General features: G+C 48.8%; 3 protein-coding genes and 1 long non-coding RNA gene across 5 annotated transcripts; 1 reads left to right on the forward strand and 3 right to left on the reverse strand.

Annotated features, from left to right (window-relative positions):
- Positions 1-7,810: 7,810 nt before the first annotated feature.
- On the reverse strand, positions 7,811-8,493 carry LOC9659179. The gene is made up of 2 exons (XR_002992260.1): positions 8,377-8,493; positions 7,811-8,005 (listed from the first exon to the last, which is right to left on the reverse strand). It is a non-coding gene; the product is annotated as an uncharacterized LOC9659179 (long non-coding RNA).
- A 121-nt stretch (positions 8,494-8,614) lies between these two features.
- Positions 8,615-11,229, reverse strand: LOC112346034 (protein MLN51 homolog). 2 transcript variants are annotated; one of them, XM_024673997.1, is made up of 10 exons: positions 10,729-11,229; positions 10,578-10,671; positions 10,351-10,526; positions 9,591-10,180; positions 9,424-9,526; positions 9,230-9,361; positions 9,129-9,175; positions 9,035-9,071; positions 8,852-8,984; positions 8,615-8,796 (listed from the first exon to the last, which is right to left on the reverse strand). In XM_024673997.1, the coding sequence occupies exons 1-9, from the start codon at positions 11,151-11,153 to the stop codon at positions 8,954-8,956; spliced, it is 1,635 nt and encodes a 544-aa protein (XP_024529765.1). In that variant the 5' UTR covers positions 11,154-11,229; the 3' UTR covers positions 8,615-8,796; positions 8,852-8,953. The 2 variants fall into 2 exon arrangements, with proteins under 2 accessions (XP_024529765.1, XP_024529764.1); XM_024673996.1 differs by having other exon boundaries at positions 8,615-8,806.
- A 36-nt stretch (positions 11,230-11,265) lies between these two features.
- On the reverse strand, positions 11,266-13,614 carry LOC112345924 (pentatricopeptide repeat-containing protein At2g35030, mitochondrial-like). The gene is made up of 2 exons (XM_024673646.1): positions 12,274-13,614; positions 11,266-12,156 (listed from the first exon to the last, which is right to left on the reverse strand). The coding sequence occupies exons 1-2, from the start codon at positions 13,612-13,614 to the stop codon at positions 11,266-11,268; spliced, it is 2,232 nt and encodes a 743-aa protein (XP_024529414.1).
- Positions 13,615-14,477: 863 nt separating this feature from the next.
- On the forward strand, positions 14,478-17,152 carry LOC9659181 (probable WRKY transcription factor 4). Its single transcript, XM_024673994.1, has 5 exons — positions 14,478-15,372; positions 15,441-15,623; positions 15,816-16,393; positions 16,450-16,614; positions 16,695-17,152. Exons 1-5 carry the CDS (start codon positions 14,905-14,907, stop codon positions 17,107-17,109), a joined length of 1,809 nt encoding a protein of 602 aa, XP_024529762.1. The 5' UTR covers positions 14,478-14,904; the 3' UTR covers positions 17,110-17,152.
- The last annotated feature ends 1,287 nt before the right edge of the window (positions 17,153-18,439 follow it).

The raw sequence follows: 18,439 nt of genomic DNA on the forward strand, positions 1-18,439 counted from the left end.
TTGGGGCAAAGTCAACATTTGCTCTTCTTTAGCATACAGGCTAGGATTACCTTAGTTTTCCAAACACCTTTGTCAAGGGTTTGGTATGCTCCTCTACCATTTTGCTATAGATCAAAATGTTGTTAATATCCACAAAGTAATCCAGATAAGGTACAAAGATGTGGTTCATCAATGCCAAAAATGTTGCCGGCACATTGTATAGCCCAAAGGGCATCACCAAAAACTCAAAGCTCCCATACCTTGTTCGACAGGTTGTCTTCTTGACATCTTCCTCTACTACCCTGATTTTATAGTATCCTAACCTTAGGTCAATCCTCAAGAAGTATTTTGCATTTCCCAACCTATCGAACAGGTCCTCAATCCTTGGCAAAGGGTACTTATTCTTCTTTGTATACTTGTTGAGCAACCGGTAGTCTATGCATATGTGTATAGATCCATCTTTCTTTTTTACAAATAACATCGGCGCCCCATATGGCGACTTGCTCAACCTAACATACCCTTTGTCCACCAACTCTTCTAGTTGGCGCTTGAGCTCCTTGAGTTCCTTTTCATTCAAACGATAGGGGGACGAACCACCACCTCAACACCCTCGACCAGCTCAATTTTATGGTCTATCATTCGTGCGGGGGGCAACCCTGCTGGTAGCTCCTCTGGCATGGTATCCTAGAATTGGTCCAACACCCACTAGATCATTAACGGTACTTCTTCCATTCCCATCTTTTTGTCACTCTTCACCGAGAGTAAGCACAAAAATGCTACCTTGGTTCCTTTAGTGAGTTGTCCTCTCGTGGACACCAGGTTTAGGCAGGAATCTTTGGCCTTGCATTGCCCTACCTTTACATCCTGGGCCCTCACCTTGGATCTTCTTCCTTGGGCATTCGCTAGTACCACAAGGTTCTTACCTTGTCCATGCAAGGCTACCACAAACTGATTGAACCAATCCATCCCAAAGATTATGTCAAATCCCGCCATGCCCAACACGGTAAAATCCATGTCTACTTTCCATGTCCCTATGTCAACTCTCACTTGTCGAAGTACTTCATCAGTGCTTTGGCTACCTTGAACAAACTCTATAATCCTTGGTTCGCCCAGCCGCTACACCGTTAGTCTGACTTGCCGGACTATGTTTACAGCCACAAAATTATCCAAAGCACCCATGTCAATAAATATCTTAACAAAACTACCTCTAAGCTTCCCTTGGAGAGCTAGTAGATGTTGCGAATGACTCTCTACCAAAGTTGCTCGTGTAATAAGTAACTTTGAGTTATGGACTGGATCACGTACCTCATTTTGGATTTCACCCGACTTAATTGCCATATTGGCTTTGGCCTTCTTCAGGTAGGGTCTCTCAAGAAGTGTCCCGCTTCACCGCAGTTGTAGCATATGTTGTTTCCCACGTTACTAGTCGACTTGCCCTTTTTATCCGTGGGTTTGTTTTGTTTTGCTTGACTCCCCCACGTACTCACTTGCTAGCCACCGGATCTACCTTTCCAGAACCCCGAGGACTCATTCTTAGAGAAACTCTTCTTGAATTTCCCTTTGCTATATATTCCCCTTGGTTTGGCCCCTTTGCTAAACGTGGACCCCGACTATCATGTTCCCCTTTGGCAGGTTATCATTGAAATGCACCTTGATAGCCGCATCCAACGCTTCCTTGTAGTTGGGCAAGTTCTAATGCATCACCTTGCCACGAGCCCAGGTTTGCAAACCTAATATGAAGGCATGAAATGCATCCATATCACCCATATTTGTGACCAGTATCCTCTTTGCCATAAACCCATTCACATACTTTTGAATGGTTTCAGTCTGCTTTAGCCTACTCAGCTCATCTCTTAGGTGTAGAGTAGCATTCGGAGGAACGTATGTCGCACGGATCCTTGCCTTCATCATTTCCTAAGTGGACACCGGTCCTTTGTTGGCCTTCATCGTTTACCACCAAGACTTGGCATTATCTGCCAAGTATAGTTTTGCATATGGGACCTTCTCTGAGCTCGGTAACTGCAACGCTCGGAAGTAGTCCTCCATATCATAAAACCAATCCTCCACCTTATAATTATTCACTCCCTTGAAGACCGGTGGGGGCTTTGGTTTGTACTTTGGAACTACTTAAGGGACTGATTCCACTTCGGTCTATTCAATCTTGTTTGGTTCTACCTCAGTCCCTACTGAAGGGTCCGCACCTTCTGTGCTGCCAGCATCCGTAATCTTTTGCTTTTTCTTCTGCTTCTCGTCACGCTTTAGCTTGTGTACCAGAGTCTCCAGCAGGGCATTAATTTGTGCCAATTGTCCTTCTAGAACGTCCAATCGAGCTTTGTACAACTAAACCTCGCCACCGGACTCCTGTTTAGAAGTTTCTTCACTAGAGTCCTTCTCATGCAAGGAGTCCTCATCCATAGCCTCTTGTTTCACCGGAGGCTCCAGCTCTGGCGGGGATTCCATCTTTGCCTTGGTTCATTTATGCCCTGCCTTTGCCATCTCCCAGCAATCTGCCTCTATCCTTCGCTAGAACTGAGGAAAAGGCTCCAATACTAAATTGTAAGCCACAAATTTTTTCCTTTCCAACTTGCCAGCTTACCTCGTTTATCTGACTAACACTGCCTTGGCTTTAGCTAAGTTCCCTCGCCAAGGTTCCCGCCTATGGTACAAGCTCCTACTTGGTCCTACTTGGTTTCAGCTACTCACTACATGAGCAACAGAGCGTTAGCCATCTATCCACGGATTCCCAAATCTCTCCCAATCCCCCTCCCCAGGTTAGACTAAACTTAAGGTTTGGTTACACTTCCCGCAAGCACAAACAACCAAGCATACCAAGCCTCCAGGTTCCTAACATCTCTTGGTACCACAAGACTTGATCATAGGACCCTCTAAATCCCAAGTCTTGGGTGCAACACATGCTTCGGGACGCCAGGGCAAAACACCATGGCTTAACAGCCCGGTATAGGTACCTCTACCCCCCCACGTCCATCCTGAAGGGAAGGCCCGAGCCCCTAAGAAGGGTAAGGACCAATGAGCCACAAGGTACTCAAATGGGGCACCACTCCACATGAACCGAGAGCACTGCAATTGGTTTCTCTTTCAGGAGTGGGAGTTGCTCTTGAGCACTTCTTTGGGTGGCCTCTCCGGCACCACCCAAGTCCATGCTCACTCCCACCCAAGGCCCCTTGGCCCCAGTCTCAACCTCAAGTCAGTTTGGAAGCACCACTAAAGAGTTCTTTCAAGATTGGTTCCTGAACCTCACTATCTCGGACTCGATCTCGGACCCGACTTCGGACTCGGTCTCGAACTCGACTTCAGACTCAGTTTCGGACTCGATCTTGGACTCAATCTCGGACTCGATCTCGGACCCGACTTCGGACTCGGTCTCGAACTCGACTTCAGACTTGGTTTCGGACTCGATCTTGGACCCGGTCTCAGACTCGACTTCAGACTCGACCTCGGACTTGGTCTCGGACCCGGTCTCGGATCTCGGACTCTGTCTCGAACTCGATCTCGAACTTGGTCTCTGAGTCAGCCTCAGACTCGATCCCGGACTCTATCTCAAAATCGGTCTCAGAGTCGGTCTTGGACTCGATCTCAGACTCGGTCCCATCCGATGAACTATTTGTCATTTTGGTCATGCTTTCAGGGATCCTTTAGCCTACAACACCTCGGGGAGTTGGTTCCTTACAATTACAAGGAAGCATTAGATATAGCTATTAAGGTGCATTTCAATGATAACCTGTGAAAGGGGAACACAACAGGGTTGAGGTCCACATTCAGCAAAGGAGTCAAACCAAGGAAGACATATAGTAAAGGGAAATTCAAGAAGAGTTTCTTTAAGAATGAGTCCTTAAGCTTTTAGAAAGGCAAACCCAGTGGCTAGTGAGCAAATACATAAAGGAGTCAAGCGAAAAGGGACAAACCCACAGATAAGAAAGTCAAGTTAGTTAGTAGCGTGGGAAACAACATATACTTCAACTGCATTGAAGCAAGACATTTTTCAAGAGAATATCCCTACCTGAAGAAGGCCAGAATCAATATGGTTATTAAGTCGGGTGAATTCAAACTGAGGTATGTGATCTAGTCCCTAACTCAAAGTTACTCATTACATGAGCAACTTTGGTAGAAGGTAAACTAATTAGCACGCTAAAGGTAAGCTAAGTAGCATAGGTTAGCAAGGTCAACCAACGACTCCCCGAAGCAAGTGTTGAACCCAAAATTTAAGATTTAAAAGGTTCTATGATTAAGTCTTGTTGTACCAAGTGATATTAGAAACCTAAAGGTTTGGTGTGTTTGGCTGCTTATGCTTGCAAGGAGTGTAGCCAAATTTTTAAGTTTAATCTAACCTAGGGAGGGGGATTGGGAGAAATTTAGGAAATCTGTGGATGGATAGGTAACGCTTTATTACTTATGCAGTGAATAGTTAAAAGTAAGTAGGACCAAGTAGGGGCTAGTATAATAGGTGGGAACTTTAGTGAGGGAACTTAACTAAAGCTAAAGCCATGATGGTCAAATAAACAAGGTAAGCTAGCAAATTGGAAATAAAAAATTTATAGCTTACAATTTGGTATTGGAGCCTTTGCCTCAGTTTTAGTGAAGGATAAAGGCAGATTGTGTCAAAAACCCAAGTGATATACTCTTTATTTGATAATAGCATGGCAAAAGAAGAAATTATAAAAGAAATTAAAATTAAATAATAAATCTAATAGTTATATTTTAGATCTAGCAAAAAGCTATATCAAATCTAGAGAAGCAAAAAGGAATGATAGAACAAATACAAAAACATAATCCCACACTAGTAAATGTTGCCAAAAATCTTTACCCTCCATAAACAAATTGTAATACCATTTAAGTCCATTAGTATAAGTGTTTGGGATATGGGAATAGGTATTTTAATTAGGGTTTAGACCCTTGCTATGTATAAAAATAGATGAATTATATTTAGTCTAAATGGACAATCTATATCTTATAATAGTATATTGCTTTTATATATATATATATATATATATATATATATATATATATATATATATATATATATATATATATATATATATATTTATTTATTTATTTATTTGTTTGTTTTTTTGTTTGTTTGTATGTGTGTGGCTATGATATTGTATACTAATATTAGCATAGTGGGATTTTAATAACTGTTAGATTGATTTTAATTTAGACCACTCACTTCTATATATAAATTAGTGTTTTTGGGCTAATTAATATGCATATTTTTGTATTTCAATTTTATATTCCATACACTCACATTAGTGGAGGTAGAGAGCATCTTTAATTTTCTTTGAGGAGTGCTTGGATTTGGGATTTATTTTAGATTTAATTTTTATATTATTTAAATCTCACTTTCTTTATAGCTTTTTCAATTTCTTCTTATTTGTATTTTTTTACTTGTTTGTTCATCTTCATGGCAGCTTCCTCCTTTAACTATAGAGTAATAATTAGTGCAATAGTTCGATGTTATGTGGTTGTAATTAAATAATCAAACTCAGTTGATAGCAATATTTATAGTATGTACTCTTACTACCAATCCACATATTCGGCTAGAGTTTTTCTATAAGAATCCTAAGAATGATGTATATCATTTCGACTAGATATGAGGATTGGTAATAAGTGCACAAAGAATTATACCATATGCCATAAATGCTACTATCAATTGAGTTTAATTGTTCAACTACAACTAGAGCAATTACACCAACTATTACTCTAAAGTTAAAGAAGGAGGAAGTTCCATATAAAGATGAACAAAAAGCTAAAAAAAAGCAAGAAAAAAAGCTATAAAGACAGTGAGATTTAGACAATGCAAACGTTAAATTTAAACCAAGATCCCAAATCGAAGCACTCATTATAGACAATCAAAGATGCCCCTCTTCTCCACTAATGGGAATGCATATTAATTAACCTTAAAACCTTAGATTATATATAGGAATAAGTGGTTCAGATTGAAACTAATCTAATAATTATGGTTGGGCACTAAAGAACCTCAAGAGAAGACATAATATAATCTAAAGAGACTAGATCTTTATGTTTTAGTGCCAGATCATAACACTCTTTAATCCTATTTTCAAGATGACAACCACAAACAACTAACTTTTTGCAACTAGATACCAAATATAACAACTTTAGCTTAACGTAAAAACCTTAGATTATATATAAAAACAAGTAGTTCAGATTGAAGCTAATCTAAAATCCCACTATGCTAATATTAGAGACTAAGGGAATCTTAAGATTAAAGTTAATCCATGACTTATTTTACAGAGATTAATCACAACTAATCAAGGGCTTTTGGGGATACAGTGGAACTGTGAGCAGTGACATAGAGGGGCTTAAGGGTGGTTGAGTGGTGATCTGTTGTACATCAGTGTGATAATTCTTCATTAAGTTCTAACAACTGGTATTAGAAGGGATTCTTTTACGTTAGTAGAACCCATCTTAAACTCCACAGAATCGACGTCCATCTTAACCTCCACAGAACCAACTTCACTCTTAACGGCAAAATTGACAACATCAAAGCACAAGTTAATGTTGCAAGAGTGACTGGGCTTCTTCTGGAGGTAGCAAGGAAGACAGTAGCTCGGCCTGCTCAAGTGTGTCGACCAAGGCTGCTCACGCTCATTCAACGCTTTGTTGTACCGGGGCCCCTATAGACCAGAGCTTCCTCAAAGTCTCAGTTTGAGCACCACCTTTCTTTGATACATCACTGATCATTCCTGTTGAATCAGCTTCGCAACCATCACTTCCTCAGGTGTCCATTCCAACACGGTGTCCCCAATGATTAATCTCAACATGTATGAGGGCAGCCTCCAAACAACGTGGAAGCTGAAAGGGCGGGGTGATCTCATAGTCTGCCAACCGCATATTTCTGTGTTGGGAAATTGCACTTCTTGTCACTGCAGTTCTTTCGTAGATACCGGAGACTGGCATTCAGTTTGGATAGTACCACTTTGTCGCACCCGGACACAATAAGTAGACCGGCAGTCCATGGCCATTCTGAACGTTGCGAATCACTCCCGCTCTTGCATAGGCTGCAGCTTGAATGATCCCATTCGTTGTGCAATTGTACAGAGCAACACGGCTTGAGACCCGGATGATTCTTCGTCATCTGAGGCGTCGTCGCCCAGAGTTTGATCAGCTATGTAGGGTGCCATTGTAAACCCCTGGTTGTAAGCTTTTGGCGAAGACGCTACCCCAACACACCCCTTGATGAACTTGTTCTTCTCGTACTCCCTCCATTCCTTATCCGTTCACAAACATTTCAGGAAGTCCCAAAGCCATGAACTGGATTTGCCTGATGTTTTCCCCCCTGTTGTTGTCAAACAATCTGAAAAAGACGATATTACAAAATTCTAGAAACGGCGTACTCAGCAATGATCATGTCGATGGTCGCCTGGGGCATCTTTCCGCCAGCAAACCTGTGTCCACCACCTCGTTGAAATGTCCTCGGATCACATCCACAAAGGGCTCGCGGCAATAGTAGATCAGAATCCCGTCCGCATTTCCCTGCTATCAACCAAGCTCCCAAGAGTGAGCTCTCTCTTCTCGCTCGCTCGCCGTGTGTGTGTGTGTGAAAGTTCTGGGTCACATGACACAGCATATTAATATGTCATTGCCATAATTGGAGATATTAGGCAATACATTTAGCAGCCTGCTTGGAACGAAGTTTGCCCTAGCAAGTTGGTGGAGCTTGTAAATGTGTTTGTTTTGAGATTGTGAGTAGTCATCATTTTGTACCACTCTTTTCCAAGTCTTATGCAAAGCTGACGCGATTGCTCATGAGGTTTCCTTGACTTCTTGGATGCAACCATAAAAAAAACTCATACGAACCAAAACTTTAGGCCTTTATTGACGACAAACTTTCCTTGACGCCGTGATTTCTTTTCGGGATCTTTTTCTTTACCTCCGGTCTGTACAAAAGAGAAGTGCCATCGCTCTACCAATTCTCTTTGGTCATCTTCTTCTTTTCGATGATAAATTTGCCTTCTTTGTACTTCTCCCTCTCCTCGTAGGCTGTATCCTGGAAGTCCATGTGAGAAAAAAAAAAAAAAGAAGAAGAAAAAACCACAAAAAAAAGAGAAAAAACGCCAAGCTTTGTAAAAAAAGCAGAAGGAAAAAAGATAAAAGACTCACATATTTCCAGCCAAGAACTTGCTGGCAGCAAATACAATAGATATCGTTCACCGTGTGTAAGCCCGTAATGAGATTGCGCTCCTCCTTGGGCCCAAGAAACACATTCACCCTGTTACCACTCAGTCAATCCAACAGTACTGAAAGGGCAAAGAAGAAAGGGCACAAACAAAGAAAAAATCCATCAATCCAGTCTTCCAATTCCAATCCAATGCAATGCAACCCAACCCAAAACAAAATGCACTAGAATCGCCCACTTACACTTTGTTAAAGAGATAGGCGCGACCGTATCGGCCATGGAATTGCTTGGACACGACTTCCTCGTGATCGGCGGCGTGGGCGTGGCAATTGCTGCAACAGTAGATTCGATTGCCCGACAGGTACTCCTGGATTATCTGCCCCATGCGCCAGGGAACCTCCTCTCCTCCTCTTGCCCTAGCGCGCCCAGCCACGAACCCTACATCTAGTGAAACACCACAAACACAGGAAAACTAACCGATACACAAGAACGACTTTTACTTCACTCCACATATAATCAAAGAACAAATATAATATAATGTATATATCAATCATATCGTGAAATTCTCCACTCATTCATTGCTCTTACAGAAATCGTTTGTTCTTCCCCAAATTCCAACTCCGGGTCCAATTAAGTTCGTAAACTTGACTGAATGCAATCGACTGTATTTACCTGAGCACGAAACTTAGACCTGAAAGAAAAGAAAGAGGAGCTTACCAGTAAGTATAATACCGCAATGAACAAGGCAAGGAACCACACGCGACGATACCGCCAGCGCGTGATCAATCCTTTGCCTTCACAAGTAGAGAAGCTTTTCCCTCAATATGCGCTCTGCGCTTTCGCCAGTGAGCTGCAGAAACGATTGAACAAAACGTAGAACAACAAGCACAAAAAGCATACCTGCGAGGTTTATTTTGCCTTTCTTCAGATGGCAAGCCTGCGCAGCGAGTATAAAAGCTGAGACTCTCTCAACTCCGGGCACTTGAATGCTTACCTGAAGCTTCAGAAGGCGGCCTCCACATGTTATTCGATCCATGCTCCCTACTCAAGAAGCACTGGCGTCAGATCACCGTGTCCTAACGAGTAAGATCCTACCTAGACGGCTGGAACACTGGCTGAGAAGATGGCTGCGCAAAATACATTCCTGGTGACGTGCTGTCCACAGCAATGTAAGGTGACATGAAACCGGTGCCTAACCCATTCCCTCCTCCAGCCAGAACTGGCACCCTGTATCGCAAAGAGAGAAAAAAATGTAAGCTGAGAGTACACTAACAACAAAAAGAGCATACCAAGCTATCTCGGAATTCCCATATCCATAAAGAGGTTGCCCCGAGAGTGGCATCATGCTTGGAACCATCACCCCTCCTTGAGACTGGTTACCATACTGAAGAACTGATCAGCCAAGACACCGGGAGATAAGTAGTCTCTTCAACAAAAAAAATCGCATAGAACTTACGTGGGCTCAAAACTTGGGGCGGAGAAAAGGTGTTGTCTCGAGCAGGAGCGCCGCCATACACGAGGGAACTCTTTCCAGACGAAGCAGTCCTGCCACCTCTTCCACCGCCACCAACAGCCGCTCCAGAGTCGTTCGCACTGACGAGAGGATTTCCCCGCAGACTAGACGTCGAAGAGTGAAACTCCTGAGAGTGTTGCGCCTGGGCTGGCTGCTGGATTATCCTACTCGTAGAAGCCTGAGACTGAGCCACTGCCTTGCCTTTCCCAGCTGCTGATCCTGTTACTGACCGGCCTTTATAAAAATGCGAGTCCGCGGCTTTGGAGGCGTGCCTCGAAGACGTGGGTGCTTGCGCCGAGAATAAGGAGCTTGAGGCTTCGGCCGTGTCGGTTTTCCCGTGGGGGAGCTTCGGTACAAAGACGGACGAGCTCGCGGTCAGCTTCCTTAGGCCGTTTCCGATAACTCTCTTGCTGCTTTCCTGATGCCCCGCGTCTTGCACCCCTGACGCCCCGGTTGGGAAGAATGGCGGCGAGGACGAGCTCAGGCTGGAAGCGCCAACTTGCTTCTTAGCGACATACTGACTGCCCAGCTCCCTACAACACAGAACAGTGCCGATATTCAGTAGCTCCAAAGAAGTTGTCCTTTAGAGTTCATTGCTTAGCTAGAGCAAAAAGAAAAATCCCACACCAGGCTTACACTCGATATGAATGCGTCAGGCAAGCAGGAAAACCAAAACACCAGAGGAAGAGAGTGCCACCACTACTTGTTAGCAAGAGGAGCCGCGTCTTCGTGGTCCTTCTTTGCTCCTCGGCCTTTCACAGAGACGCGCTGCGTAAGCACAGGGCCGTTCTCCTCGGTGGGATTGGCAAGCCGGCCTCTTCCACGGCCTCGGCCTCTTCCTCTTCCGCGGCCTTGGCCTCTTCCTCTTCGCCGTAAGTTCTGACATAAACCAGAGCTCATTCCGGAAGGAGAAGAAACTAGAAAACCAACCTCTTGTGCTCCCAGTGTAAGCTCCTCGAACATGTCATGGACCCAAGGCTTCTCATCTTTCGCCTCCCAGAGCCTCCTTCCCCCCATTCCACGCCTAAATAAAAAGATTTCTAGAGACAAGCTCGATAAAAAAGGAGAAACCATCACAGACCTGGGTCTCGCTCCACCACTGTCCCGGAATCGATCGTCATGCATGTAGAATGCGCCATTCGTGGGAACCATAAATGGCTCAGCCTCCTTCTTCTCATCGCCCGCCGCGCCTCCTTCGCCAGAATCCTTGCGGGCCAAGTCATTCCCATCCTTACCCAGCTGCTGGCGCCCATCGAACGACTCGTCAATGAACTCTTCGGCCTCCTCCTCATCCAGCCAAGCCCCATCCCCAGCCCCAGCTTCTTCCTCGTCCTCCTCATCGTCCTCGTCGCTCGCCTCGCGGCGCCGCAGCGCCAATGCCAGCGTACCCTCGCTCACATCGCTGTCGTAATCGCTGCTGTTGTTGGGAGAGGCCTCCGCTCCCTCTGCCGCCGCTGGAATCGCGCCGCCGGCGAAGAACCCTAGCGTTGCAGTCGCCTCCGCCATTGCTGCGCGCTTCCTCCCTAGGGCAAAAATAAATCGAGAGGTCAAGGCGGATATTCGGATGCCATGGCGCCGGCATATTCGAAAATGTAGGGCTCTTTCGAAATCTAGGGCTCTAGCGCGGCAAAAACGTGTTTGCGAGCAGGACGTAAGTTCCCGCGCTGGCGGGATCCTGTTCTAGGGCTCGCTGCGTCGCTCGCGCCCCGCGCTCCACATCCCTGTGGATCCGGCACGCATTGAGCAGTGCGCTCCACGAGGCTTGGTTGGGCACAAAGGGCATTCTTTCAATCAGCTCCTCGGCGGCGGCCAATTCCCCGGCGCGGCCTAGAACAGCGATCAAGCACGAGAAATGCTCGCGCCACGCCGCCAATCCGTGCTCACTCATCACCCGGAAGAACTCCCGCGCCTCCTTGACGCGCCCCAAGTGGCTGCAAACGAAGAGGAGGCTCAGGAAGAGCACCTCGTTTGGCAAGGCCGCTTCCATGCCCATCAATCGCAGCAATCCCAGCGCCTCGCCGCTGGATCCAAACTGCGCCGCGGCGGTGATCATCCCCGACCACGAGACCGGATCGCGATCGGGCATGGTGTCAAACACCGCCTTGGCCTCGCTCACGTATCCATTCCGCGCATACGTGGTGACCATCGCGCTCCATGGCACGCAATTGTCCTTGGGCATTCGATCGAACAGGTGCTTCGCGGCGCCCAGCTCCAAGAACTGCCCGTACGCCACCACCATCGCCAGCGTTGTCACGGAGTTCTTGCACAGCATCGTGTCGTACACCCTCTTCGTCCCCTCCAGGTCGCCATTCCGTGCAAACCCCATGAGCAGAGCCGTACAGGCCACGACGTCGTGCTCCGGCATCTGGTCGAAGATGCTCTTGGCCAGCTCCAGGTTCGAGGCCCGAGAGTGGAGGTTTATCAGGGCCGTCCACGTCAGCACGTCTCGCCTGGGCATCCGCTCGACCAGCTCCACCGCGCCGTGAACATCGCCGTCGATCACGCACGCCTGGACGATCGAGTTCCAGGAGATGATCGTGCGCTCCGGCATGGAATCGAAGAGCTCGCGCGCGTCGCCCAGCTCCCCATTCTCGCCGTGGGCGGCGATCATTGCGTTGATCATCACCACGTCGTGCTCCGGCACCGCCCCATCGAAGATCGCCCGCGCTGCTGCGGTGTCGAGCCGCGCCGCCAGCGCCTGGATCATCGAGTTCCACGCCACGGTGTTCCACTCGGGCATCAAATCGAAGCACCGCTTGGCGCTGTCGAAGAATCGCCCGTGCTGCTGCGCGAAGGCCGACAGCATCGTCGCCCACGTCACCATGTCCCGGCGCGGCATACTGTCAAACAGCGACTTGGCGCCCTCCACGTGGCCGCTGTCCGCGAAAGCTGCCAGCATGGCATTCCACGTCACCAGGTGGCGCTCCGGCATTTTGTCGAACAGGGCCTTGGCGCCCTCGAGGTCGCCACCCTGCGACATCGCCGCGATCATGGCCGTGCATGCTACCTCGTCCACGAGGGGCATCGCGCGGAATATCCGCGTCGCGGTCGCGTGGTCCCCTGCCGCCGCGATCACTGTCGCCGACGACACCACGTCCCGCGCGGGCATCCGACGGTAGAGATCCGCCGCCGCGTCAATCTGGCCGTTGGTGCAACACGCTGCGATCATCGTGGTCCATGACGTGAGGTTTTTCTCTGGAATGGATTCGAACACTTGCCACGCCTCTGCTAGATGCCCCGCTTGGGCATAAGCATGGAGAAGGGAATTCCAAGACACGGTGTTTTTCTGGGGTAGGGTATCAAAAAACGCTTTTGCTTGATCTACTAAGTGGCCTTGTGTGTATGCTCTGATCATCGCAGTGAAAGACACAACGTCCCACTCGGGCATATCATCAAACAGTAGCTTCGCTTGATCGAAATCGCCACCCTCGGCATAAGCAGATATCATGCAGTTGCGCGAGATCAAATCCCTCTCGGGCATCTCGTCAAACATCAGCCGAGCGCCACGCAAATCCCCGGACTGGGCGCGCGCGCGCATCACGGCAGTCCAAGCGATTGGGTTCCAGGAGGGCATTCGATCCAGTAGCGCTTTCGCCCCTTCGACTTCGCCATTGCAAGCGTAGCCCGAGATCAACGCGCACCACGAAACAAAATTCCGACAGGGCATCCGATCAAAGTGTAGCTTCGCCTGCTCCAGATGCCCATTCTGGGCATATGCTGCTATGATAAAGTTCCAGGAAAAAACATTGGGCCTGTGGATCTGGTGGAAGACACGGCGCGCGTCTTCGCTCCTCCCGCACTTGCCATACATCTGGATGAGGAGATTGGCGAGAAATGTGTCGCTGGTGGCAAGCCCAGCTCGATCGATCCGAGAGTGGAGCCGGCGGCCAAGCGCCAAGTCCTTGGATTCGCAGCAGCGCTTGAGAGCCGACCCAAAATCCTCCGAGGGTGGCGCGCATGACACCATGTCATGTCAATCTCGTGCTTGACATTACGTTTTCTTTTCCTCTTTCCACCCACGATCCTTGCGCGACCTCATGATCGTCTCCGTGGACACCATCGCGGCGGTCGTCCAGGAAGCTTCCAAGCAGTGGCACGTGGCGCCCGTCGCGAAGCTGCCTGGAAGCAGCACCTCCGTCGGATATTCCCGCGAGCGCATTCAAAAAGCCGAATATGCGGTCACGACGAGAGCATGGCCCGCCGAAAAAACGCCCGCCGCCTGCCACGTGTCCCAAAGAAATTATTCCAGTGATCATCACTGGGCCATTGAGTGTGTATCATGGCCTGGAATTTCTTGCTATACTGGGCCACTGCCTTATTCTAAGAATATCCAAACAGGGAGAGGAAAGTAAATCCCCCAGCCCAGAATTTCTTGCAAGGAATCTGGGGCCGGATCACGTTTTCCTGCAAAGCTAGAAAAGAAGGTGGCCAAAGAAAAGCCTTACAAAAGCAAAAGCTGATGCATTGAAACACCAAAGCTTTGGTTTGCGAAATGGCGATGATCCGATCAGATATCCTAGAGCTTGGTGATGATAAGCTACTGCTACTTGGAGATTCAGCTAAGATCTGGCATCTCTTGCTCTCCCAAACTCCAACCTTGGCATTTAAAGTTCCAAGGGGCCACTTCTCCAAATTGCCCTATTTTGTATTGTTAAGCGGGTTTTAAACCTTTAATCTAAGCTATATTTTATACCCTTTAGCGGTTTTTAAATGGGGGGAGAAATAGTTAGCCGTCGCTGTTGAATGGGGGAAGGAAGAATGGGCGATTATATAAAGGCGATTGGATGATCGCTGGCTGCTAGCCCCACTTGAGATTTCAACGCTCGAGCACATAAAAAAACATGGAAAAAAATGTAAGTGGGGCAGTGGTTTTGAAGTAGGGTGTGTGTGTTGTGTGGTAGTGTTAGCCATCTGGCTGGCGGACTTCGTTTTGATGCGTCACAGCAGCGAGGAAGAAGAGAGAGAGAGAGAAGAGGAGCGGAGATAGGGATGGGCTCTTTCGATCTCCCTTGAATGTTCGCGTCGCGCACGACTTCTTTCACCCCCTTGGCGAATCAATGAGCGAATGAAGGCGTGCGACAGCGATCGGAATCGTGAGTCGGCGATCGGTGTATCATCGCCAGGGATTGTGGCGAGAGGAGGAGCAGCGAGCGATCTGGGTCGGGAATTGGGCGGATTGGGTCTCTTGGGTCGGCGCTGGATTTGGAATTGGACGCGCGCTCGATCCGGGCTGGAGCGATAAGAGCTCTGGGTGGCTATGGAGTTTAGCAGTAGCGATCAGGGAGGGAGTGTCAAGAGACCCATGGCCTCGATCAGGCCGCTGCTAATGCTGCCTCCTCGGGCGCCTGGCGGTGGAGCGAGCGCCTCCGCCGGGGCCTCTTCTTTCTTCTTCAAGGCGCCGGATGCGAGCCCCAGCCCCATGACGCTGGCCGCGAGCTTCCTCATCGATCCGGACAATGAGAACAAGGCTCACTCCAATCTCTTGGGCTCCTCGCAGGATCTGGGCGGCCATGGCCAGCAGCAGCAACAGCACATCGCGAGGGGCTCGAGCGGCGGCAACGGCAGCGGCAGCTTCGCGGAGAGATTGGCGGCGAGGGAGATGGAGGCGGGCGATAGATCGGCAGTGGCCCCTCTGGACATCGCCGCCTCCTCCTCCCCCTTCACAATTCCCCCCGGGATCAGCCCCACCACGCTCTTCGATTCGCCGCTCTTCGCGAGCAGCCAGGTATGATCTCTCGATCGAAATGCTTGCCTTGTTTGCTCGTTTCTCATCTCCAATCTCTCTTCCTCCAGGCGGAGCCATCGCCCACGACCGGATCCTTCCTCATGCCCCCGCCGGTCTTCGATGGCGGCGGCTCCAGGATGCAAAACCATCGCTCGCCGGAGGCCAAGGTGGAGAGCAATCCTTCCAGCGAGTTTGTGTTCAAGCCAATTGCGAGGCAGGGCTCGGATTCTTCGTCGCAATCCTTCCCCGGGGTAAGTTTCTTTGCTTGACTGGTTCCTCCCGGGCTTGGTTTGTTGACTGGCACACTCCCCTCCTTGACTGACCGCCTTGACCGTGTGCTCCTCCCTTTTTATAGCTAGATTTTCTTTTGACTCCGCTGGAGCTTTGTGTTCTAGAGTTTTGGATCACTCGCTCACTGGATTGTTTGATCCTTCCTTTGGCAGCTGCCTTTCGAATTCCACCGCTCGCAAGCGGCGCCCATGGCGGTGCCGCTGGGAGCCCAGACGATGATCCCGGCGGCGGAGTTTCAACCATCTCGCTCGAGGGCGGCGGCTCCAGCTCCATCCGAGAGCCGGCCAGAGCCCCAACAGCAGCAGCAGCAGCAACAGCAAGTTTTCGTGGAGCGGCCATCCGAGGATGGATTCAACTGGAGAAAGTATGGGCAGAAGCAAGTCAAGGGGAGCGAGTTCCCGCGCAGCTACTACAAATGCACCAGCTCGGGCTGCCCCGTGAAGAAGAAAGTGGAGCGGTCGCAGGACGGACAGGTGACCGAGATCGTGTACAAGGGCGAGCACAATCACCCGCGGCCGCAAAAGAGCCGGAGGGGAGGTGGAGCCGGAGCCGGATCATCGTCTTCTCTTCTCGGCGACGATCGAAGCCCGGAGGATCTCTACGCTAGCGCCGCTGCCGCCAGGAACTCGGATGATCCATCGTCACCGCTCTCGTCAGGCGAGGACGACGGGCAGCAGGCCAAGAACGAGGACGGTGGCGATGACGACGTCGAGAGCGAGTCCAAGAGAAGGTGGAACAAAAGTCTCTCTTGCTTGCGTTTCTCACAACTTCGTGATGCAACTGCAGGAGGATTGATAGCGGCGGTGGAGCGAGGGAGGCGGCGGCCGTCCAGCGGACGATCCGCGAGCCCCGGGTGGTGGTGCAAACGCCCAGCGAGATCGACATCCTCGACGATGGCTATCGGTGGAGAAAGTATGGGCAGAAGATCGTCAAGGGGAATCCATATCCGAGGTTCGTTTTCTTCTCCATTCGAAGTTCTCTTGGTGCTTTCTCTTGCTTCTAATATGAACAAGCTTTCTTGTTCTTGGCAGGAGCTATTACAAATGCACGAACGTCGGGTGCCCCGTACGGAAGCACGTCGAGCGGGCGTCAAACGATCCAAAATCCGTCATCACGACGTACGAGGGGAAGCACAACCACGACGTGCCGGCCGCCAAGAACAGTGGTGGCGGTGGCGGCGGTGGTGGTGGGCTTGACGGTGGCGGCGGCGGCAGTGGTGGTGGCGGCGGTGGCGGTGCTTCCAGTTTGCAATTTCAAGCTCTGCAGCAGCAGCAACACGGGAATCTGGGGATATCGGCGACGTCGATGCAAGACCAGATTGCGCAGTTTGCGAGGCAAGCGGGGCCATCGAGCAGGATGCAGCAGTTTGGAATGAGGCCCAAGGCGGAGCAAGGTGACGCTGCTTCGCTCCAGCCCTATGCAGGTACACATTTTGTATGTAATTGATTCTATCAATTCAACCATGATGCTTCGATCTAGAAAACCACAACCAGCATGAAAGTTTGAGCTCCTTAGTCAACGCTGGTCAAAACGGTCAACGGCTATTTGCTTAGGGTTGTCGAGCGGTCTTTTTGAATGTCTCCACGGTATGGCCCGAGGCTCTTGGAACGGATTTTAAGCCATGTGACATCAAGCCCGCTCTGGAGGATGCGTTCCAAAGATTTGGCATCTCATCTCTTTGTATGTTTTTGATGTTACCCGAGGATGGATCGCGAACTTTATGATAAGATGCTATCTTTTGACTGGAGGGAGTTTAAAGTGTACCAGTATACCAGATTTATACTGCGGGGTAGTGAGTCCCGAGTTATACTGGCCAGAAGTTTCAAGCCCGTATATTTGTATTCGTGCAAGCGTGAGACATAGAGGGGCATGGCAATGAGACGCTCGATAGTTCCCGAGACCGAAGAGAGTATATTGTACGATTCCCACCAGGTAGTCTCTCGTTTTTCTGTTCAGATCTGAACCCTTGTTATTTCCCAGGAACGCGTACAAGACGATGCAGCGATTGCTTAAGAACAAATGTGGTATTTCCTCAACTATGACGACGCCTTTTTATGTGTGCTACAGACCCGTATAGATGAGGTGGTGAGTTTCAAACTCTTTTTTCCTTCTTGAATCTGAATGCAATAAATTGTTCCTTTAAACATCAGGTTGGTGGGGCGATATATGGATGAGAGCAAAATTATAATAGTCATCACACTCCAGAATAATGCCTTTGCCGGAGGCCCGAAAATCCCTCTTTTGGAAGTCTTCAAGGATTGAAATTATAATTGTAGGAGTTTGGTTGATCTTCGCAGAGGAGAGGTTGATGAGCACAGAGTGGCTGAAATGTTGTAAGTCTGTTAACAAGATTTTGTTTAACATCACTTTGGTTAACTCGTGTTCTGTTTCTGTTTCTGATATGATCTTTCATTGTATGTTTTGCTTGCGGTGAATGGTATGCAGCGAACTCCAGCGCCACAAACATCTCCTTCATTCAGAACCCTTGTGGAGAGGATGCGCTCAGATTAGTACTGTATGCGGCATCTTTACGTGAAAGCCTCCAGGATCTCCCTCTGGACAAAGTCAAGATCAAGAGCTGAAGCAATCGCAGGCCATGAAATTTAATGGAGAAAGTCGATCACCACACAGCAAAACACGGGGCTCATGATCCGAGCAGAGATCATTTGGTGGCAGTTATTGTATGTGATTAATTTTATCTATTCGACCCGGTTTTCCCAGTCAATTCTCCCCGAGTTATACTGTCCAGAAGCTTCAAGCCCGTGTCTTTGCATTG

This window comes from Selaginella moellendorffii, unplaced genomic scaffold, assembly GCF_000143415.4.
Source record: "Selaginella moellendorffii unplaced genomic scaffold, v1.0 SELMOscaffold_11, whole genome shotgun sequence".
Classification (NCBI taxonomy): Eukaryota; Viridiplantae; Streptophyta; class Lycopodiopsida; order Selaginellales; family Selaginellaceae; genus Selaginella; species Selaginella moellendorffii.